Here is a 23697-nt window from a genome sequence, read left to right as displayed (position 1 = left end):
TGCTAGTAGGTCACAACTTCATATGATCCTATAGGAGATCCTATAGGAGGAGCACATAACTCCAGTGAAATCCACGTGCATTTTCTGACAGTTTACAGTAATGATATGGAGTGGAATGACACGTTAGGCAAATGACTGTGCATGGCCCAGTTCAATACACAATACACAATATACTTATTTTCCACCATAAAAATCCTACAATGTGATTTTCTGGATTTTTTTCTTCTCATTTTGTCTGTCATAGTTGAAGTGTACCTATGATGAAAATTACAGGCCTCTCATCTTTTTAAGTGGGAGAACTTGCACAATTGGTGGCTGACTAAATACTTTTTTGCCCCACTGTATGTCATGCATGTTACCTCCATTCTGTTCATCTCAAAACTGAATTGCATATTAATAATTTCCTTTGGTATTCATATCTTTCCACCATCCAACCCTGTTGGTCTCTTAAGTCTGGACCCTAGCTCCCCATTTATTTCTTTTTTATTTCTTTTTTTGTTTCACCTTTATTTAACCAGGTAGGCCGTTAAAGTTAAACAAGTTCTCATTTACAACTGCGACCTGGCCAAGATAAAGCAAAGCAGTGCGACACAAACAACAACACAGAGTTACACATGGAATAAACAAACAATCAGTCAACCCATGTCCTGGTCCCTTGATGTAACCCCCCAGGTAACCTTATGACTGTGTGAGGCACTATGTTGCCCCTACGGTTGGGGGATTGAGTGTGTGCTGGTATGTTATGTCCATCTGATGTTGTGATCTTTCTGTGCCCCCCTCACCCCGCTCCATTACCTACCAGTGCTTGGGTACAGGGATAAGCTATTCACTCACTCAAACCAAAAACCTGCCACTAAGGGGAGAATCCAAAATCAAGGTATAGTGGATATGTCTACTCTCTTCAGACCCCCCCCCCCTCTCTTTCTCCAATCCTCGTCATTAACTTAACATCATCTTCTTATTTCCTGGTCATTGATTCTATGTAACCCACACTCATGCCTCTGTAACAGTTAAAAATGTATCCTGCGTCCGGTGTGCTCATCTCTCTTTTGAGTAATAAGGAGTATCTCTGTAGAGATTCCTAGAATCATTCATTGCTTCCTCTTTTGGCGCGCTTGGGCAAGGCTGTGGTTCTTCTCTGCTGGAACATAATCTGACTGTGGTCCACTTCAGGGTAAATGTGGTCCACTTGTCACTGAATGTGAGGTCTCAGCAGTTGTGGATGTGGTCAGTCAGCAGTCTTGGCCCAAAGGGAGGTACTGTTGGCCCAGCTCAGTCAGGACAGGCAGCTCGGGAAGGAGGCCCCTGTGACTTAACCTCTGCATTGTATGCAATGTGTGTCTAGCCGTCTCAAGCTGAGATAGGATTTAAAATGTAAGTTACCTGTCTATTGGTTGATGGTTTGATTGGTTGAGAGCTCACTCTAAATTGTTGTAATTGTTATCCGGCAGTTTAATTGGACGATGTACTCTATGCCAAAGCTGCTTAAACACTACATGTGGTGTCCTTTTCCTTATCTACAGCCTGGCTCAGACAGAGCCCCTGAGGGCAGTAACAGCAGCATAAGCAAAGCAGAGGAAGTATGGTTTATCACAAAAAGGTTCTACCATATACAGCTCTGTATTGTAGGTATCTTGGTGGTGGTAGTTTGTCAAAGAGAAATGAGCGTCCTTCAGTTTCTTCCCCTTGGATTAGTGAATGAATAGATCTGTGCCCGTAGATTTGAGTCCAAATTCTATTCTTCAATGTGTCAATATGCTGTAGTCTTTGTCGCGATGTGCCATTCTGTCATTATCATTCCGTTATCTGTTTCCCCGGTATGGTGGTCTCGGCTGTTTGTGCTTAACCAACCCCTCTCTGTGGTCATACATTGTCATGTCAAACATAACGACAGAGGAGCACATGAGTATTGAACCAGGCTAGTTAGCACCTGTGTGTTCCAGCCCTCTACAGGCCTGCGGTGCCAACTCTAACTGTACTTCTCTCTCTCTCTCTGTGTTGTTGCAGGTGTCTGGGCCGGCCTGCGTTCCAGCAGCCGCTTCAGCCAGCACCCGTCTGCAGCCGATATTGGTGCCAGGCTGGCAGGGAAGGATTTGGCGCCCCCTGCAGGCAGCGAGAGCCTGCATGCCCAGCTCCTCAAACAGCAGGCTGCCCTCTACATTTTTGGAGAGAAGTCCCACCTCAGGGTAAGACGAGAGCTGGGTCCAAACTTTTATGGGATGATGAGTCCGTAGAGTGTGTGTGTTCAACGTAAAGCTTTGTTGTTATTGGGACCTTCAGTTAAAATTCTCAGTAGGGGTCTGGCTAGACTGTGCCACAGAGTTATGGAGTATTTGTCTATGGGAGGGCTAGTACATTTTTACAGGATACTGTGGAGTGGAATCAGGTCACTCCAGTCTAGAATGTGTAACCACTGTTTTGTTCCAGCAGACTACATTTCCAAACTGATAAGGGGACTCTTGATTGCAATTAATCAAAATGATGGTTTATTATTAATACAGTCCCACATCTCTGATAATATTACTTTTGGACTGTTGTTGGATCGTTCTGCTCGTTTCAGTCACTTGTTCGAGTGGAGCAATGTGTCTGTGTGTTGAATGTGAAATTGATATTATTTTCCTTGGCTAAAAGAGGTTATAAATAAATGTGAGCGAGGTGGAGTCGCCAGCTGTGCGGGTGGCTGTGATTGGCCAGTGGCCACATTGACAGAGACAGTCGTCTCTTAAATGAAACTTCTACTTCATTTCATAACAGAAGCCCTATTTTTACCTCATACAGTACGTCCCAAGTATTTAATATATTCCCTATCTTTGTCTTCTGCTTTACATTTTTTTTATTTTTGTCAGTCAGTTTTACGTGTCTTTTAATCAGTCTTTCAAATCAAATCAAAGGTTATTTGTCACATGCGCCGAATACAACAGGTGTAGACCTTACAGTGAAATGCTTACTTACAGGCTCTAACCAATGGTGTGAAGAAAAAAAAAGTGTGTGTGTGTAGATAAGTAAAGAACTAAAACAACAGTAAAAAGACATTTGAAAAAAGAGTAGCAAGGCTATATACAGACACCTGTTAGTCAGGCTTATTGAGGTAGTATGTACATGTAGGTATCGTTAAAGTGACTATGCATATATGATAAACAGAGAGTAGCAGTAGCGTAAAAAGAGGGGTTGGCGGGTGGTGGGACACAATGCAGATAGCCCGGTTAGCCAATGTACAGGAGCACTGGTTTGTTGGGCCAATTTAGGTAGTATGTACATGAATGTATAGTTAAAGTGACTATGCATATAAGATAAACAGAGAGTAGCAGCAGTGTAAAAGAGGGGTTGGGGGGGCACACAATGCAAATAGTCCGGGTAACCATTTGGTTACCTGTTCAGGAGTCTTATGGCTTGGGGTTAAAAACTGTTGAGAAGCCTTTTTGTCCTAGACTTGGCACTCCGGTACCGCTTGCCATGCGGTAGTAGAGAGAACAGTCTGTGGCTGGGGTCTTTGACAATTTTTAGGGCCTTCCTCTGACACCGCCTGGTGTAGAGGTCCTGGATGGTAGGCAGCTTTGCACTAGTGATGTACTGGGCCGTACGCACTACCCTCTGAAGTGCCTTGCGGTCGGAGGCCGAGCAGTTGTCGTACCAGGCAGTGATGCAACCAGTCAGGATGCTCTCGGTGTTGCAGCTGTAGAACCTTTTGAGGATCTGAGGACCCATGCCAAATCTTTTTAGTTTCCTGAGGGGGAATAGGCTTTGTCGTGCCCTATTCACGACTGTCTTGGTGTGTTTGGACCATGATAGTTTGTTGTTGATGTGGACACCAAGGAATTTGAAGTGTTATTTTAATGTCTACGTCTACCTGTGATAGTTGACTCTCGGGGACTGTTAATTTTCAATGACATTTCTCCTCTTTTGTCAGGGCTTCAAACTGGACTCTACTCTGAACTGTGAACTGGTGCCTGTGGACTTTGCTGACACGCGCCAGATCAAAGGTGCCTTTAAGAAGCTGCTGAGGGCCTGTGCTCCGAGCGCTACGTCTTCAGACACACAGGACTCCTTCTTCAAAGCCCTGGAGGACTCTGAGTGGATCCTTCAGGTGAGCTCCCATCAAATACACAAACACACACTCACCAATACACATGCATACACACCCTCCTACGGTTTCCACAACAACTCACTGACCCTCAGTGAGAGATCTGTGAGAACGAGCCAGCGGCGTGCTCTCCATGTTCTTCCTGTGTGACTCTGACCTCATCCTATATTCTCTCCTCATCCAATAAGCTTATTTTCCAAGGGAAATGATAACGATACAAACAGATATGGGAGAACCACCAAATTGTTATCATAGTGACCCACGCAGCCTATGGCCCTGCATTAAATTAAATGTGTCATAAACTACAGAACAATATTATCTGGGAGAGGCACTGCTCTGGTTCCACACCGTCTTCACAGGAACAGCTTAATGGCATGAAGTGTGTGTGTGTGTGTGTGTGTGTGTGTGTGTGTGTGTGGTGTGTGTGTGTGTGTGTGTGTGTGTGTGTGTGTGTGTGTGTGTGTGTGTGTGTGTGTGTGTGTGTGTGTGTGTGTGTGTGTGTGTGTGTGTGTGTGTGTGTGTGTGTTCCCTGCAGCTTCACAAGCTCCTGCAGTTGGCCCTGATTCTGGTGGAGCTGCTGGACAGTGGCTCGTCCGTCCTGCTGAGTCTGGAGGATGGCTGGGACATCACCACACAGGTGAGCCTCACGAACACACACACTGTCTCTCCCCCAGCAGGAGTAGTGGAAGAGAGGGACTGGGGATGTAGGAGGGTGGGTAGGAGAGAGAGGGGGACTGGGTGTAGGAGAGAGAGAGGGACTGGGAGGGGAGGGTAGGAGAGAGGGGGAAGAAAAGGAAAAGAGAGACATCTTGACTAAAACTGACAAGTGAAATGTCTACACCAGGGGTGTCAAACATACGGACCCAGGTCCAATCCAGCCCCACGGGTGGTTTGAGTAAAAAAATCTATTTAAAAAGTGTGTGTGTGTATAACATGGGAAACATCCCTTTTTCAGGACCCTGTCTTTCAAAGATAATTCGTAAAAATCCAAATAACTTCACAGATCTTCATTGTAAAGGGTTTAAACACTGTTTCCCATGCTATTAATGAATATGCACCTGTGGAACGGTCGTTAAGACACTAACATCTTACAGACGGTAGGCAATTAAGATCACAGTTATGAAAACTTAGGACTAAAGAGGCCAAAAGAAAGATGCCCAGGGTCCCTGCTCATCTGCGTGAACGTGCCTTAAGCATGCTGCAAGGAGGCATGAGGACTGCAGATGTGGCCAGGGCAATAAATTGCAATGTCCTTACTGTGAGACACCTAAGACAGCGCTACAGGGAGACAGGACGGACAGCTGATCTTCCTCATCTTCCTATTGTCCACAATAGGCTGAGAGAGGCTGGACTGAGGGCTTGTAGGCCTGTTGTAAGGCAGATCCTCACCAGACATCACCGGCAACAACGTCGCCTATGGGCACAAACCCACCGTCGCTGGACCAGACAGGACTGTCAAAAAGTGCTCTTAGATGATGAGTAGCGGTTTTGTCTCACCAGGGGTGATGGTCAGATTCACGTTTATTGTCGAAGGAATGAGCGTAACACTGAGGCTTGTACTCTGGAGCAGGATTGATTTGAAGGTGGAGGGTCCGTCATGGTCTGGGGCGGTGTGTCACAGCATCATCGGACTAAGCTTGTTGTCATTGCAGGCAATCTCAACGCTGTGCGTTACAGGGAAGACGTGGTAGGCGACCCCCGAGATGCTGGCCTTCTAGGCAGAGTTCCTCTGTCCAGTGTCTGTGTTCTTTTGCCCATCTTAAACTTTTTTTTATATTGGCCAGTCTGAGATATGGCGTTTTCTTTGCAACTCTGCCTAGAAGGCCAGCATAACGGAGTCGCCTCTTCACTGTTGACATTGAGACTGGTGTTTTGCGGGCACTATTTAATGAAGCTGCCAGTTGAGGACTTGTGAGGCATCTGTTTCTCAAACTAGACACTCTAATGTACTTGTCCTCTTGCTCAGTTGTGCACCGGGGCCTCCCACTCTTTCTCTTCTGGTTAGAGTCAGTTTGCGCTGTTCTGTGAAGAGAGTAGTGCACAGTGTTGTATGGGATCTTCAGTTTCTTGGCAATTTCTCACATGGAATAGCCTTCATTTCTCAAAACAAGAGTAGACTGACGAGTTTCAGAAGAAAGTTCTTTGTTTCTAGCCATTTTGAGCCTGTAATCGAACCCACAAATGCTGTTGCTCCAGATACTCAACTAGTCTAAAGAAGGCCAGTTTTATTGCTTCTTTAATCAGAACAACAGTTTTCAGCTGTGCTAACATAATTGCAAAATGGTTTTCTAATGATCAATTAGCCTTTTAAAATTATAAACTTGGATTAGCTAACAACATGACATTGAAACAAAGGAGTGATGGTTGCTGATAATGGGCCTCTGTATGCCTTTGTAATTATTCCATTTAAAAAATCTGCTGTTTCCAGCTACAATAGTCATTTACAGCATTAACTATATCTACACTGTATTTCTGATCAATTTGATGTTATTTTAAAAAACAAGGACATTTCTAAGTGACCCCAAAGTTTTGAACGGTAGTATATCAATGAAATGAAAGCTAGACAGTCGGGGAGCGTAGGAACTTTTTAAAACGATGGTTATAGAGGCCAATTTTGACTAAATATATCGCGTTTTCCCTCCAGACCTCGTTGAAGACTGTATGCAGCCTCCATGGCATGAGTCCATGAGTTTGACAACCCTGGTCTACGCTTACAGATAATAGGTCATCACATTGTCAGGTCTAACACACAGCTACGCCTTCAGTTTCAACGACTTATTTCCAAAGTTGTTCTGGCACTAGTCTACCAGACAACCAGGCTAGTATACCATGCTGAAATGTGGTGTAACGATACTGAGGCTGTAGGGCCCTGTGTCACTATATGCTGATTTCAGTCGTGAAAGTGCTTGATTCTGTTTTTTAGGAGAGTAAACACAAGCTTGTTTTTATCCTCATCTTTTCCTGTTCGCTCAGCGTTTTGTCACATTTTTGCACTGTGAGCTCACATTTTCCATGCCGACCTGTTAAGTGAGCGTGTGTTATTGGGGATGGCATTGTGTGTGTGCGCGTGGCCTCCCAATGTGTACTGGGCCCGTAAAGCCCATGGCTGCAGCGTAAAAGCACTGGTGTAGCCTCGCTTCCCGTGCCTGGCACGTGTCAGGCCCAGAACATCTTGCTCATCACGGTGGGCCCTGATCAGCCTTGCTCCAGGAAATGGGCTCCATATGCCTTGGCTCTTCATCTCCTGACCAACTCATAGACAGACACCCAGCAGAGGAGAAGCAGATCCCTGTGTTTCTCGCTCTCCCCTCTTTCCTTTCTAATAGCCCCCTCTTCAGTGATGGTGCTATGGTCATTTAGGAGCTCAGGTCTGTACTGGGGAGGACTGCTGGGCTGTGATGAAGAGGACTTTTCACCAACTCCAGAAAGCCTGCAAAGCCTGCTCTGTTTTTTTGGAGGGTACAGTGGTGCTCTAGAGAGGGAGTGCAATCTGTTTCCCTCATTCATTCCACATGCGTCAGGGTTCATCGGTTAGCTGACACAGAGAGGGATCCAGGCCAAGTGCCGGCAGCATGTGTGCAGTCAGACGACACGCTCTTACAGAAATCAGCCGGAACCGTCCCACTGCATATAGATGGAGAGGATTCAAACCACAGACAGGAAAGGTAGTGTAACCACAGACCAGGGAGAACAGAGGTTAATGGTTTTGGAAAACGGGGTCAATGGAGACCTCTCCTCGTCACCTACCCCTCTGTCACAGAACTCCGAAGTCCTTGTCACGCCATTGACAGTTGGCAGCTTAGTCAGTCTTCAGAGTTTTAAAGGACTTCAAGAGTTTTATTTCATTCCCACCCTCTAACTCCCCCCGTGTCTCTCTCTCTCTCGTTGTCTCTCGTTGTCTCTCTCTCTCTCTCTCGTTGTCTCTCTTTTTCTCGTTGTCTCTCTCTCGGTGTCTCTCTTGCCGATGTTCTCTCTCTTTCTCCCTCTCCCTTTCTCTCTCCCTACAGGTGGTGTCCCTGGTCCAGCTGCTGAGTGACCCGTTCTACCGGACTCTGGAGGGCTTCCAGGTGTTGCTGGAGAAGGAGTGGCTGTCCTTCGGCCACAAGTTCAGCCAGCGCTCCAACCTGACCCCCAGCAGCCAAGGCAGTGGTTTCACGCCCATCTTTCTGCAGTTCCTGGACTGCGTGCACCAGGCAAGCCTTGCACACCCACCTCCGAGGCCCACACCCCTTTCATTACCCCCCGTCCACACCCCTCTTCAACCCCTTCCCTCCCTCCAACCATACCTCCTCCATGAGCTCATCACATTCCTTCAGAGAAGAGAAGAGGAGGAGAGAGACTCAGCTGTCATTATCTATGGACTCGGTTGAGTTTTTGTACTGCAATCCCCCCATCATATAAGTAATTTAGACAGAGTTGTACGCTGGGGAGTTTCAGCTGCAGGGCTGTTGCCCAGATGGTCTGTGAACCCCACGGTCAGTGCTGTGCTTTCCGTGCTAGTGTTTTTCACCATCCCCTATGCATTTCCTCAGTGTTAAGAGCACCGAGTGGGAAAATTGCGGTTGTGGGGATTAAAAGTCTCTCTCCTCGGAAGGCGGGTGGGGAGGAGGGGTGGAGGGTGCAGCTGAAGTGGATTGAGTTTTACATGCTCAAATGCTAACTTTAGAGAACGTTGTGTTTTCTGTCTCCCCAAGGGTCCGGCAGGCCAACTCCCATACACTTACATCAACACATAGTTTCTGAGTTTGTCTTTTGTAACTGGAGGGGTGTCTGCCAAGGAGGCCTGACAGAGGTTCTCTGGGGCCGAGGTGCGATAAACAGGGAGTTTGATGAGTTTCTGAAAATAGAAGTTCCTCATCTCAGAAACAGCTGTTGTTTTCGCCAGTACGCCCAGGTGGCCCAAAACATGCAAAAGAGCGGCAATGTCCTCTCGCTTGGCCGCTGCTGCACATTGCTGGACCGCTGCCTTCTAGCTCGCCCAGCTTTTGTCTGAGAGTGATGATGTCAGTCACTGGCCTTTGCTCCCTGGTCTCCATTTTATTCTGCCGGTAATGGGGAGTGTATGTAGTCATAACGGACCCATCTGTAGTCATAACACAGGGACATGCTCCAGCCATCACAATGTGTCACCTTTCTCTCTCTCTCGCCATCGCACTCTCGCCATCTCTTCTCTCTCGCCATTTCTCCTCATTGCAGATCCAGGACCAGTGCCCTTTGGAGTTTGAGTTTAATCAGCACTATCTGAAGTTCCTGGCATACCACTACATCTCCAACCGCTTCAAGAACTTCCTCCTGGACTCCGACTACGAACGCCTGGAGCATGGTCGGTATAGTACAAATACAGTGTAAAGGAATGATTTAACAGTAAGGCTGTTAAGATCTGTACGTGTATTTAAAGTCTTTGGCAGAGTTGCCGGCTTCAACAAGCAGAGTGTTGAAACTACTGTTCTGTCTGTGAAATGATATTGTGTAATGATAGTGTAATGGGTCAGGTATTTCAGGATACTGACATGTTGCAGTGAAGCACTTCTAAATTACCTAGATCCTATATCTTATCTTAGATCAGGGATTTGTCAGCTAATAGTGGTAGTGTGTCTCGGCCTGTTGAACAACCTCTTCTTTGTCTCACTCTTCAAAAGGCACATTGTTCGAGGACAAGCCGGGAGACAAGCAGGCCAGGAGGGGGGTCTGTATCTGGGAGTGTATCAGCAGAATGCACCGGAGGAGTCCACTGTTCTTCAACTACCTGTACAGTCCCACAGAGGCTGAGGTGACTGCTTGTTTGTGTGTCTTGTGTGTTGCAACTCCCCAAGCAAGTTGGCTGCCATCTCTGATACGTAGCGTTGGTACTTCATTCTGTTTGTGTATGTCAGCCAGATCCCCAATGGCCTTTTCTCTAGTTCACCCACTGACTCACACTTACGCACACCCAAGTTCTCCTGTTCTGGACGTCCTCAGTAGAGATACACAGGGATCTTCAGACTTTCCAGAGCAGCCAGTCCAGCTGCTAAAAGTTCAGATCTCTCCCAGATGACATCCACAATGATTGATGGCCAGTCTGCCACTCTCTTGCACCAGATGATGCCTTATTGTGATGACCTTCCAGTGTCCCTCTCCCAGTCCTGCTGAATGTTCTGTAGCAGACTGTTGATGTCGATGAAGACCGTGAGTCACAGGCCCAGGAGAGCCCAGCTGAACTCTGTTAGCAGTTTCTTATCAATGTTGTTTGGGATCTTTTAATATCTGTGGTCGTAAAGGAAGCGTCTCGCTTAGCCTCTTCCAACTCCCTGACAGGGACTTTCTGATGTTGCTATTTGACCCTGTCTTGGTGTATGTCTGGTCTTCAACTTCAAAGTCCATCCCAATGGGTTAGTTGTGTTCATGGGAACCGTAAATCCTCTTCCCACTGGCCAGCAATCGCGGCGGCTGTACCCATTATTCCAGGGGCGTATAAATCAGTAGGAGGTGGAGGAAAATAACCTGCGTGTTTGTGCACCCCGGGCCCCGACGTGATTAAGTGTTCGGGGAAGTGTTAGGTCCGGTGGGCAGCATTCTTTCCCACTGGCTGTTGACAGTGGTGTGCTCACTGAGAGATTGGACAGATTCACATCATTGGGGAAAGAACTCTACTCTACAGACTTGATTTCAAACTAGCCAAAATAGATATTTGTCTCATGTATTATCTGTGTAAACATATCAGATTATCATAAGTTATTTCTTTGTTTCATATGTTATTTAGCCGGTGCTCAAGCCCTCTATTAGCATCCCTGCTTTGAGGAAGTGGGACTTCTTCACGGGGGAGACCCTGTGCACAGGCCCGTCCTATGACTGGAGGATGCTGGCTGTCAGGTCAGAGAGCATGGAGGAGACAGACACCATTGCCACCAGCAAGAGGAGGATCGTGTGGCCCTGCTACAGCAGTGTGGGGCGCGCCCAGCCTGATGCCATCACCAAGCTCCTGGCTGTGAGTTCTATAAATCTGAGTTGGGATGATGTTATCCATGCCTGGCTATGTACCTGATACTGATGAGAGCCCTGTTGTTGTTGCAGGACATAGAGCGGCTGGAGGGGGAGATGAGCCAAGCACCAGAGAGGTGGCAGGCCACTCTGGAGAGGGTCCGAGTCAGCATCCAGGAGGACCTCAAACAGGAGGGAAATGTAAGACAAAAACAACACACTTTCCTATGTTTTCTCCTTTTCCCCTGACTCCTGTTTCCCATAGACCTTACTTAACCTGAAGTCAGGTCTTGTTTACTGGAAGGTTCAGCTAGACAGCATTGTTTGATTCGTCAATCTGTGACACAGACCATCGGGAAGATGTTTTGACTAATGTTTCATGGCTTTTCTTATTCCATCTGTCTTGTCTGTTTTGCAGCTCCGCAAGCAGTCTGCGTCCACCTCGGGGCTGATCCCCACGTCCAGTCTGCAGGCGTTCCAGAGACGTTCCATACTGCACCTGCCTGACACTGGCTTGGGGGAGGACAGCAGCCCCACTGCCACTAACGGGGTCAACCGCCGGGCTGCCACACTCTACAACCAGTTCACCCCCAAGAATGAGGAAAACAGGTGGGTCTCCACTCCCAGCACTGAGACGGAAAACAGGGCCAGGACTTACAATTACTCCTGTTTCCTCACCCAACTCTTCTGTAAAGCGTTGACACAGACAGAATCTCTCTACCAAGCAGATGTTTTAAATTCATCTTAATGGTGTGTTTTTCAGATCATTTGAGGGGATTCTGTACAAACGAGGAGCACTGCTGAAAGGATGGAAACCTCGCTGGTTTGTTTTGGACATTACAAAACACCAAGTAAGTATTACAGCATGTTGCATGTTGTTACCAGTCTGTTCCAGGTAGTCTCCACTCCTATGCCAGAGGTGTTATATGTGTGTGTGTTGTCCCAGCTGAGGTACTACGACACGGGAGAGGACACTAACTGCCGGGGCCACATTGACCTGGCGGAGGTGGAGTCAGCTCTGATCGCCACCCCCACCATAGGAGCTCCTAAACACATCAGTGAGAAGGCCTTCTTCGACGTGAGTCTCTCTGTTTCTCCATTCCTCTGTCTGCCTGTGATCTTTTCTGTGTTCTGTGGTAGAATACCCTCCAGCCAAGGCATTATCAGGCTCTGTATGTCACATCCCACCTCTCCTGTCACTGTTTAACTGTTGGTTGGGTGTTGTCATTCCAGCTGAAGACCACCAAGCGAGTGTACAACTTCTGCGCCTCGGATGCCCAGAGCGCCCATCAGTGGATGGATAAGATCCAGAGCTGCATCTCCGACGCGTGACCTCTGAACTCCCCAGCCAGGGCGTGGTCGGGATGTGGTCAGGTCACAGCATTAACACTAAGTGCAGCAAGGTGGCTGAGAGCAGAGACTGTGGGCACATATATACAGTACATATTCAGCTCAGTCACCATGGGAGTGGCTTTACCATGAGGACCACAGTGATCTAAGTGCCTGTTAGTGGAGGCTATGCCATCCATCCATCCATCCTGCTGCCTTGCAGGACTTCAGGCAGTCGTCACAAGTTGATTAATGTGCCCCGGTCTCTGCCATCAGCTCTCTCTGTACTATTCCTTGTTACTGCTACAGGGATCAACACTTATAGTGAAAAGTAAATGGCTGAAACGGATGCCTGAGCACTACTAAGGATAGTTTATGCCATTTCAGTTGTAAATAGATAAAAGCAATAGCACTGGCCATTTTTAAACTGTGGGTTCAATATATAAACGAAGATATATAAAACATACAAGAGAATTTATATCAGATATTTTACAATGAGGAAAAGGTATTGCTGCTTGACGAAAGGTATAAACCACCAAAAACGGAGGTTTTGAAAATGCACAATGTGACAAGGCAATTTGTTTGCACTTAGTTCTATAATATGCACTCCATATAGAATGATAGATTTTCTAACTGAAGCGAACAGCCAGGCAAAAGGCATGACTTTATAATGATGTACATAAGGACCTTATCAAGACAAATTGGAAGAGAGAAAAAACACACTAAAGTTCAAAACATTTTCCTGACATTTTATATTTTAGTGATGTCCTCTATTTTTAACATACACTATGAATGTTTTGACTCATGGATAACAGTTTGTTTGTTCTTGTGATGTAAATTATTTTTTTTATTAAAAGAGTAACTCATGTTGTTAAAGTGTGGTGGCTTAATGTTTTATGTAAATACTCATGTGATATTTCATATTTTTTATATATAACGTGTGTATGCTTTTCTAGCCGTAACTGTAATAAGACCATGTCTTATGTGCCAATATAGTAACCTTGTTTCCTATCTTTGATGAGACTGACTGAGCCACTGTGTTTTAGATGAAGAAGAGTCGACTCCTTCTCAGAATATCCAGAAAGGCTCTGTGTTAAGGACTTTTAAATCAATCCATCAGACAGTGTTTGTTTCATCTGTTGTCTGCATCTTCCAGTTTGAGAGAACAAAGCAAAAAACAGCATCAAAGTCATTTCAGAAGCTATATGTTACTGTATCTTTTGTACCATGTTTTGCATTGATACTAATGTTTGGTTTTGTTTATAAATCAAGAGTACTTGAACTAGACTGATGATTAGTGTGATTATTTTACAGTAGATATGACGGCTGCATATTTGAGATTAAGAGAATTTACAAATTATGAATTATGTGGCTACTGACGAGTGTTTTTTTCAATCTGACAATAATAGCCCTTTAGATGTCACCTACATCTAAAAGGGATGAGAGCATACTCTGGCGCCAGTAAGTCTCTATTGTAGGTTGCAAAATACCTCATTTATTTGCAGATAATAGGTTACAAGATATAGGGAACAAACCTGAACCTAATCTAAGCCACTTGAAATAGGTTTGGCTTGTTATGAGCCTCTCCTCTTGTTAAAAATAGTCTCTCTTTTCTCATGAAAGGTAAGCAGACACCACTGCAGCAGAATAGTTCATATGGCCCGAGCCAAAAACCGGGTTTGGCAAGGATGTTTCACTTCCAACAATAAGTAAGGAACTGGGCGAGAAACCCAACACAGAGCCACTGGCGTCTGCTTGGCGAGACTCGAAGGCACTCCTGGTCCTGGAGAGACCTGTCCCACAGCAGGAAGGCGGGAAAGCCCTAAACTGAAGTTCTCTAGAAGACATTGTGGACATGTTCCTGATCCTGAGCACTCTCTCCCAGCTGGCTTGTACTGCGAGCAGGTGCAGTGCTGGCTAACATCTGGACAGACGCTCCTCTGGCAGGTTTCTCCATATTTAGCTGCCCCCTGGAGGAGTGGATTTACGCCTCCGCCCATGACGAGACGGATGAGGCGGAAGTGGGGATCCGGTTGGATTTTCAGGAATGGAGCCGTTGGGACTGCTCAGTCCCTTAAGGAGTTAGTGGTTTAAGACTCACTCAACAGGACGATGATGAATCCAAACTCACTGGTTCACCGCTGTGATTGTAGTTCATTGACTGTTCTATGACTATTTCACAAATAGATTGTCTGTGTTAGTAAATAATCTATTACATGAGGCTGAGCAGGACATGAGGCCTTGTTAATGTTACACAATTCTCCAGATGCAACAGTATACAGTGCATTCAGTAAGTATTCAGAACCATTCCCTTTTTCCACATTTTGTTACGTTTCAGCCTTATTCTAAAATGTTCCTCATTGATCTACACACAATATCAAGGCAAAAACCGGTTATTAAACATTTTTGAAAAAGTATAAAAAATAGAAATACCTTATTTACATAAGTACTCAGACTCTATGCTATGAGACTCGAAATTGAGCTCAGATGCATCCTGTTTCCACTGATCATCCTTGAGATTTTCTACAACTTGATTTCTACAAATCCATTGATTGGAAATTATTTGTAAAGGTCCCATAGTTGACAATGCATGTCAGAGCAAAAGCCAAGCCACGAGGTCGAAGGAATTGTCCATAGATCTCCAAGACAGGGTTGTGTCAAGGCACAGATGGGTACCAAAAAATGTCTGCAGCATTGAAGGTCCCCAAGAACATGGTGGCCTCCATCATTCTACAATGAAAGAAGTCTGAGGTCCTGAGCGCTCTGGAGCAGGTTTTCATCAAGGATCTCTCTGCACTTTGCTCCGTTCATCTTTTCCTCGATCCTGACTAGTCTTCCAGTCCCTGCACTGAAGAATATCCCCACAGCATGCTGCTGCCACCACCATGCTTCACTGTAGGGATGGTGCCAGGTTTCCTCCAGACGTGACGCTTGGCATTCAGGCCTAAGAGTTCAATCTTGTTTCTCATGGTCAGAGTTCTTTAGGTGCCTTTTGGCTAACTCCAAATGGGCTGCTGTGTGCCTTTTACTGAAGAGTGGCTTCTGTCTGGCCACTCTACCATAAAGGCCTGATTGGTGGTGTGCTGCAGAGATGGTTGTCCTTCTGGAAGATCCTGGAGCTCTGTCAGAGTGACCATCGGGTTCTTGGTCACCTCCCTGACCAAGGCCCTACTCCCACGATTGCTCAGTTTGACCGGGCAGCCAGCTCTAGAGTCTTGATGGTACCAAACTTCTTCCATTTAATGATGGAGGCCACTGTGTTCTTGGGGACTTTCAATGCTGCATTTTTGCATACCCTTCCCCAGATCTCTGCATTGACACAATCCTGTCTCGGAGCTCTAAGACAATTCCTTCAACCTCATGGCTTGGTTTTTGCTCTGACATGCACTGTCAACTGTGGGACCATACATAGACACGTGTGTGCCTTTCCAAAGCATGTCCAATCAATTGAATTTACCACAGGTTGAGTCCAATCAAATTGTAGAAACATCTCAAGGATGATCAATGGAAACACGATGCACCTGAGCTCAATTTCAAGTCTCACAGCAAATAAGGTATTTCTGTTTTTTATTTTTAATACATTTGCAAAAAAATCTAAACCTGTTTTTGCGTTGTCATTATGGGGTATTGTGTGTAGATGGAGGGGGGGGACAATTTAATACATTTTAGAATAAGGCTGTAACATAACAAAATGTGAAAAAATTAAACGGGTCTGAATCCTTTCCGAAGGCACTGGCAAAAGGTGCAACAAAAAAAAAGATTATTTGTGCTGCAACTGTTGAGACAAACGGTGTTTAATTGTAAAGTTATATAATACTGTAAGATATCATTATGGTTTTGTGCATTCTGAATGTTTTCCACATTAGCTCATAGTAATTAGTCCTGGTGGTTTAGGAGAATAATCCCTTGAATTAGAATGGAAATCAAAACCTACTGCAAGTTCAAGATTCTGATTCATTTTGATCATATCTAGTGTCATAGTTACAGTTCTTGCTCCGATCCCAAGAAATTAATTCTAAATATAAGTTATAATTGTAGGACTATGAACCTAAAAATAACTCCCTATCGACTGGCAGGCGATAAATGCAAAACAAATGTTTTTTATTGGCCTCCCAAATCCCCAAGTCCCCATGGCTGTTTTTCGTTTACAGGGCACATCAGCAATGTGGGCTATGTCCTGGAAGAAGTTGAGCTACACTAAAGCTACCCTTAAGAAACTTATAGTTTAGTTAACTAAAGTTACTTTGAAAAGTAGTTTACTACATCCAAACTAAATTATCATACCTAAATCTGAAGTTGCAAGGTCAGATCACTTTGGAGTCAGATGTTAGAATATATAATTTAGCCTAATAAACACAATGTTTCAAGTGAGAGTTAGGCAGGTCAGATTTAGAAAAATAAAATCTTGCCTACTACTTTACCCATATTTTCTTTCTGCAAAAAAAGTATTGTGTAATTCCAGAAGTCAGCTACACTGCTGCATGGTAAAAAATGTATGAACTACTGAAAACACTACCAAGATTTTTATTTAGTTCAACTACCACTAAGCTACAGCAAACTGTGATGAAATTACTTCTAGTAGTTTACTACTAACCAAAACTGGCTATTTCAGTGTGACCCAGGATTGTACATGGGCGATTCACAGTTCTGAGAACCCAATAGTTTCAGGGGGCTTTGGCCCTCACAATGCACCTGCTCCAACACTCACAAAATACTCCTCCCACCATTGATCTCAACTCTGGGCAATTCATTTCCGCTCTTCAGAAAGGATGAGAATATACCATATAACAAAGCCACGACTTGTCAGTTTAGTTCAGGGGAATCATGTTTGTGAATCATTAGGACAGTCATGGGATGATCTTATCTGGACCTCACCCCTATTTGGAGCATGATTTTAATGTTAATTTATAGCCATGACAGGCAGATTCTCCTTGGCTTTGGGGGGTAAGACAAGAGTTTGCTGTGTTGGCTTTTCCTCGGCCCACTTGGTGTCATTTGTCTGAGGCCATCCATGTACTTATGTCAATCCACCCACGTTGTCAGTGACCCTAACTTCTACCCTACGGAGCCCAGGGTCCAACATGTGCACTAGTCAGAGCTGTGAGGTCACTCTGGGAAGACATTTCAACCAGAAACCAGGCATCTGCAAGATATTTATTAATTACCAGACCATCCGAAAGAATGTTCCCATTTCAAATCTATTGAGATGAGAATCTGTTGGACAGGCGTCAGATAAACTGGATGCGGGTATTAAGGTTCTTTAAGACACATGGGGTTAGACAGGTCAGAGATATTGTTGCCTTATATTTGGAATGTAGAGGCTTGTGCAATTAAGTCACAGAGATGAAGTCCTCCATTCCCCGACGGTGAGTACTGAGAACGGCCTGAATCCCTGCTGAATCACGTGCCTGCATTTTTCAGATCTGGATATTATTTTTATTTGTTTATTTGGATCCCCATTAGCCTTTGCTGAAGCAGCACCTACTCTTCCTGGTGTCCACAAAAACACAACACATGACAAGTGACAAAACACTGATGGACAACGACGTTCACACATTTCAAATACAGCAATATACAAACAATACAACAAAATAATGTGTGTTGGTGTGTACGTGTGTTGGTGTGTGTCCCCTCAGTCACCGCCGTTCCATGAAATGTTGTTTAACCTGTTTTTAAAGGTACTTTTGCTGTTTGCTGGAGTAATTGGAGATGGAAGGGAGTTCCATGCGTTCATGGCTCTGTATAATACTGTGCGTTGCCGTGAATTAGTTTTGGACATGGGGACTGTGAAGAAACGCCTGGTGGCATGTCATGTGGGGACGTGTTCCGGGTAGCCTCAGAGAATAATATCGACGTATACGCTGATTCGGTGAGTGAGTTTATAAGGAAGTGCATAGGAGATGTTGTAGCCACTGTGACTATTAAAACCTACCCTGACCAGAAACCGTGGATAGATGGCGGCATTCGTGCAAAACTGAAAGCGCGAACCACCGCATTTAACAATGGAAAGGTGGCTGGGATTATGGCAGAATAAAAACTGTAGTTATTCCCTCCGCAAGGCAATGAAACAAGCGAAATGTCAGTACAAAAAGTGGAGTCGTAATTCAACAGCTCAGATACGAGACGTATGTGGCAGGGTCTACAGACAATCACGGACTACAAAAATAAAACCATCCACGTCACGGACACAGACGTCTTGCTTCCAGACTAACTAAACACCTTCTTTGCCCGCATTGATGATATTACAGTGCCACCGACGTGGCCCGCTACCAAGGACTGTGTGCTCTCCTTCTCTGTGGCCGACATGAGTAAGACATTTAAACGTGTTAACCCTCGCAAGGCTGCCGGCCCAAATGGTATCCCTAGCCGTGTCCTCAGAGTATGCGCAGACCAGATGGCTGGTGTGTTTACGGGCGTATTCAATCTTTCCTTATCCCAGTCTGCTGTCCCCACATGTTCAAATGTTCTGTATGTTCAGTTAAGGGCAAGGTGTGCTGCTCTGTTTTGAGCCAGCTGCATCTTTGCTAGATACACTACATGGCCAAGCATATGTGGACACCAGCTCGTCGAACATCTCAAAATCATGGGCATTAATAGGGAGTTGGTCCCCCTTTTGCTGCTATAACAGCCTCCACTCTTCTGGGAAGGCTTTCCACTAGATGTTGGAACATTGCTGTGCGGACTTGCTTCCATTCAGCCACAAGAGCATGAATTAGGTCAGGCACTGATGTTGGGCGATTAGGCCTGGCTCGCTTTGATGGGCTGGAGGTCAGGGCTCTGTGCAGGCCAGACAAGTTCTCCCACGCCAATCTCGACAAACTGTTTCTATATGGACCTCGCTTTGTGCACGGGGGCATTGTCATGCTGAAACAGGAAAGGGCCTTCCCCAAACTGTTGCCACAAAGAATCATCTAGAATGTCATTGTATGCTGTAGTGTTAAGATCTCCCTTCATTGGAACTAAGGTGCCTATCCCGAACCATTTAAAACAGACCCAGACCATTATTCCTCCTCCACCAAACTTTACAGTTGGCACTATGCATTGGGGCAGGTAGCGTTCTCCTGGCATCCCCCAAACCCAGATTTGTCCTTCGGACTGCCAGATGGTGAAGCGTGTTTCATCACTCCAGAGAACGTGTTTCCACTGCTCCAGAGTCCAATGGTGGCAAAGTTTCCATGGCTGCTCGGCCATGGAAACTCATTTCATGAAGCTCCCGACAAACAGTTCGCGGCTGAGACGTTGTTGCTCCTAGACGTTTCCACTTCACAAAAACAGCTCTTACAGTTGACTGGGGCAGCTCTAGCAGGGCAGAAATTTGGCAAACTCACTTGTTAGAAAGGTGGCATCCTATGACGCTGCCAGGTTGAAAGTCACTGAGCTCTTCAGTAAGGCCATTCTATTGCCAATGTTTGTCTATTGAGATTGCATGGCTGTGTGCTTGATTGTATACACCTGTCAGCAACGGGTGTAGCTGAAATAGCCAAATCCAATAACTTTTAACTGGATAAACGTTAGCATCAAATCTATTAATAGGCAATTAAACATTGGGTCCAAAAACGGTGTTGTAAAACATTATTTAAGGAAGAACATGTTTGTGTGTAGTGGTGTTTGTCCATTTACTGCTGGATCCCATCAGTCATTGTGTTTAGGACAAAAATAAAAAGGTTTACAGAAAAAGTTAAACTCACAGGGACCCAGCAATCTGATTCAAACTTCATCATTGTGAAAGACAAAGCCTTGAAGTATATTATTTGAATGATGGCCAATCATACAAACAAACCATGCCGTAAATGGAGCTGGTGTAATTTGTAGCATTATCTTTTGATGCGCCACATTCCAGGTTGATGTGACAACCAAGAACTGGAGTTTCAGTTTCTGAGTGAGAGCACAGGCCTGTATTTGTATGTGTTGTCTGTTGCCCAAGCTAGTGCAGGTCCCTATCTCTATTGATGGCCTTGACTGGCGTGTGGTAGTAGTAGTTGTCAGATTGGTGCATTGGATCCCTGTCATTGTTGTCAATCCTGACCCTCTGGCCTTGGGATGAACTGTCTGCCGCGTGATGTCAAGGCCCCCATTGGGAGCATGGATGCTGGCTGCATCTGATGCCCACATATGATAGTTTCAGATAGTTTAACAGTCCTTCTCTGTTACAGCTGACTCCAGACGGGAAGGAGGAGACGCTCCAGTGAAGAGAGGGGGGCAGAAAGGTGTGTATGAGGGCGCCTCCCCTGTCAGATGCCAGGAACACAGTGATGTTATTGTGCCGTATTCCCATTCTTGATAAAGAGACCTGGGCCCTGCATGTCATGTGTGCTGCTTAAATGATGCATCATTGTAGCTGTACATGGTTTATGATAACTAGCGACTTTATCAACATGCTTTTTAACTGATGCCTGGGATACAGTAGTTTGGGGAACTTACCATATATCTTTTCTGTTTGAAGCCCAAGCAATAATTCAAACCTCAAAAGCAACATTGGCGTCCCTTAGACTTCAGAGGGTCATGAGAGAGTCTGGGAATAGGTCATGAGATGGTTGCAAATAATACAGAGCATTTTTCTATTTGACCAATTTGAACATAAAAGCAAGAGGTTTGTTTTCCTATAATTATTAATGGGCAAGATACATTTTAGAGGACTCATATTTCAGACATGGATGACATGGGCAACAGAGCGGCAGTAGGATAGACTTACTGTATATAATTAAAGTGGAATAGCCATCAACAGTCACAAAATGTAAACCTCAGTCTGTATCTGTTTGAGTCTGTCTGATCTCATCCATCATCCCAGCCTAAGTATTCACACAGTAATGGCCTGGTCCATGTCCTGGCAACACACAGTTTTGCTGGGAAAGTAAAATATCAAACTCATCCCCAAAGCCAACACCTCTTTGGCCGCCTTTCCTTCCAGTTCGCTGCTGCCAATGATTGGAAAATATTTCAAAAATCGCTGAAGTTGGAGACTTATATCTCCCTCACTAACTTTAAGCATCAGCTATCTGAGCACCTTACCAATTGCTGCAGCTGTACACAGCCCATCTGTAAATAGCCCATCCAACTACCTACCTCATCCCTATATTGTTTTTATTTACTTTTTTTGCTATTTCGTACACCAGTATTTCTACTTGCACATCATCATCTGCACATCAATCACTACAGTGTTAATTTGCTAAATTGTAATTACTTCACTACTATGGCCTATTTATTGCCTTACCTCCTTACTCCATTTGCACACACTGTATATAGATTTTTCTATTGTGCTATTGACTGTTCTTTTGTTCATCCCACGTGGAACTCTGTGTTGTTGTTTTTTGTCGCACTGTTTTGCTTTATCTTAGCCAGGTCGCAGTTGTAAATGAGAACTTCTTCTCAACTGGTCTACCTGGTTAAATAATAATCATATTAGAAAATGACAGTGTTTAAACCCAAACACAGATTGTAGTGACTGGTTAGGGATCCTACAGACTGACTGAGGGACAGGCCTAGATATGAATTAGGGAAACAGCCAGTAAAGACAAGCCAGGCCACATCTGGAGGTCCTCCTCACAGCACAGCTGTGTCCAGGCCCAGCGCCTGGCTGTCTCCTAGTATCCCCCTTCAGAGGGGTGTGGAAAGGACACCCTTTGACTTTCATGCATTTTCCCCTGCAGGAGTCACCAGCAATGCCCCAGTGGGTCCGGCAGACTCCGGCAGAATCCGGCTCATGGCGGCCCGGGTGGAGACACACTAAACCTCTGACAGGGAGAAAACAATCGCTGGCCTGGAAGACTCAGACCTGGCAGGGCCACGGATGGAGTGTGCTCCTCTCCACTCATTCATTACTAAGTATTGGTTTCCAAGATGCAAAAAAATGACCTTTTTAAGAAGCAGCCAGTAATCATGATGAGACAAAAATGCATCAGGATATTAATTTGGGAAGATGTGTTTCAACATCAGCTAGATGTGTTATGCAGCCCAAAGGACCAAGCAAAACCATGAGTCAAACTGCAGGTAAACTCCCTAATATGTTGGGTACTATATTATCTAAGTCATTTTGACACATAATAGGTTTACTGTCAAGAAACAGACATTTTAAAGCATTCAGAACAGGTCATAAGTCATTACTGTTGAACTTGCACAGGCCTAATGCACCAAATCCCTTTGCTACCTTCAGTGAACACAAACCATGTTCTGACCATTGTCTTATTTAGATTCCATGTTATACTGAGCCTGGTGCTTGCTTATTCGTGCCAATAATGACACCTAGTGGTCACAAAGCCTCACAGATCATTTGTATTCATGGAGTTGCAGCAAGAAATGCTTTTCACCAACATTTATTTTTATTTTTATAATCACACATTAATGTATAGTTACTGCTCACTTTCAGACAAAAGTTAATCATATTCATTGTTTTCACAGCAGTTTCACCAATTATCAAAGGAACAAACATCAAGCAATGCTCTCTCTGAGTCAATAACAGTTAGGTGCAGTTACCTGCAGCTACCTGGAGTTAGAGTTGAACCGGGATGTGAACATGAAGCTAGGATTAGGGTCAGGGTTAGCTTTACGGTGGAGCTTGTGGTTGAGGCTAAGGTTAGGGTTGAACTGGGATGTGGACATGATGCTAGGGTTAGAGTTAGGGTTGTGATTGAGGCTAGGGCTAGGGCTAGGGGATCCAACAGAATCCAAGTTATCTAGATTCTACTGTATTGTGCCGGAGTATTGTGCAGCGGTAACGTTTCTGACTCTGGACCACACATACCCCCATGGTGACGGGATTTTGAAACCTTTTGTCTTTATGCCTACTACTACTATCTGTATTTTCCGCTGTCTCTGTTATAAAATAGTACAATACTTACTGTAAGGAGGTCAGTAAATAAGATATTTTTAAAAGGGGGATATTCTGTATGATCTGATCTGTACACCCTCTTCCCTCTCACAAAACATGTCATATCAATTTTTTGGGCAATTCTATCCAAAACAATACATGAAGATCAATATACGTGCAATTGTGAGTTATTGTGACATATGTTGTGGATTACACTAAATCAGAGTTTGGCCCGCGATGGATTTTGTATAAAAATAAATATTGAACACTTTTTTTGTGGTTGTTTTTTAGAAATTATTATTTGGGGTTTAAAAAACTCCAGCCAATTTCGAAATCTCGATGTGGTCCTCAAGCCAAAAAGTTTGCCCACTCCTGCTGTAAGTGATGGCAGCTGGAACCTCATTTTCTTTTTGTAGATGGCGCTGTCCTTTAAAGAAAACTGATAAACTCTGATCAGTTAGTTCTCCATCGATCCTGTGGCTGTCATCAGCCAATTGAGTCCTGCCTTCGATCTACAGGGAGGGGC

The 23697-nt window shown here is 44.9% G+C and overlaps 1 protein-coding gene and 1 long non-coding RNA gene across 5 annotated transcripts in view; both read left to right on the top strand.

Annotated features, from left to right (window-relative positions):
- LOC139563327 (myotubularin-related protein 13-like) overlaps positions 1–13654 on the top strand; it is a 196483-nt gene extending 182829 nt beyond the window's left edge. For 2 of the 3 annotated variants that reach the window (XM_071381953.1, XM_071381952.1), the window contains 12 exons: positions 2008–2186; positions 3908–4084; positions 4617–4718; positions 8089–8274; positions 9278–9404; positions 9721–9851; positions 10821–11045; positions 11132–11239; positions 11457–11647; positions 11802–11889; positions 11985–12116; positions 12272–13654. In XM_071381953.1, the coding sequence (XP_071238054.1) occupies positions 2008–2186; positions 3908–4084; positions 4617–4718; positions 8089–8274; positions 9278–9404; positions 9721–9851; positions 10821–11045; positions 11132–11239; positions 11457–11647; positions 11802–11889; positions 11985–12116; positions 12272–12370 (1745 nt within the window). In that variant the 3' untranslated portion in view covers positions 12371–13654. Of the gene's footprint in view, positions 1–802; positions 878–2007; positions 2187–3907; positions 4085–4616; positions 4719–8088; positions 8275–9277; positions 9405–9720; positions 9852–10820; positions 11046–11131; positions 11240–11456; positions 11648–11801; positions 11890–11984; positions 12117–12271 lie in introns of all 3 variants that reach the window. The other variant, XM_071381951.1, reaches the window with a different exon arrangement.
- A 4434-nt stretch (positions 13655–18088) lies between these two features.
- LOC139563246 (uncharacterized) lies at positions 18089–23442 on the top strand. 2 transcript variants are annotated; one of them, XR_011672516.1, is made up of 3 exons: positions 18089–18236; positions 20521–20574; positions 22015–23442. It is a non-coding gene; the product is annotated as an uncharacterized lncRNA (long non-coding RNA). The 2 variants fall into 2 exon arrangements; XR_011672515.1 differs by lacking the exon at positions 18089–18236 and having other exon boundaries at positions 18306–20574.
- The last annotated feature ends 255 nt before the right edge of the window (positions 23443–23697 follow it).

The sequence above is a fragment of the Salvelinus alpinus genome, chromosome 33 (assembly GCF_045679555.1).
Source record: "Salvelinus alpinus chromosome 33, SLU_Salpinus.1, whole genome shotgun sequence".
NCBI lineage: Eukaryota > Metazoa > Chordata > Actinopteri > Salmoniformes > Salmonidae > Salvelinus > Salvelinus alpinus.
The sequence above is the reverse complement of the archived record's forward strand: the minus strand, read 5'-3'. Positions and strand labels throughout refer to the sequence as shown.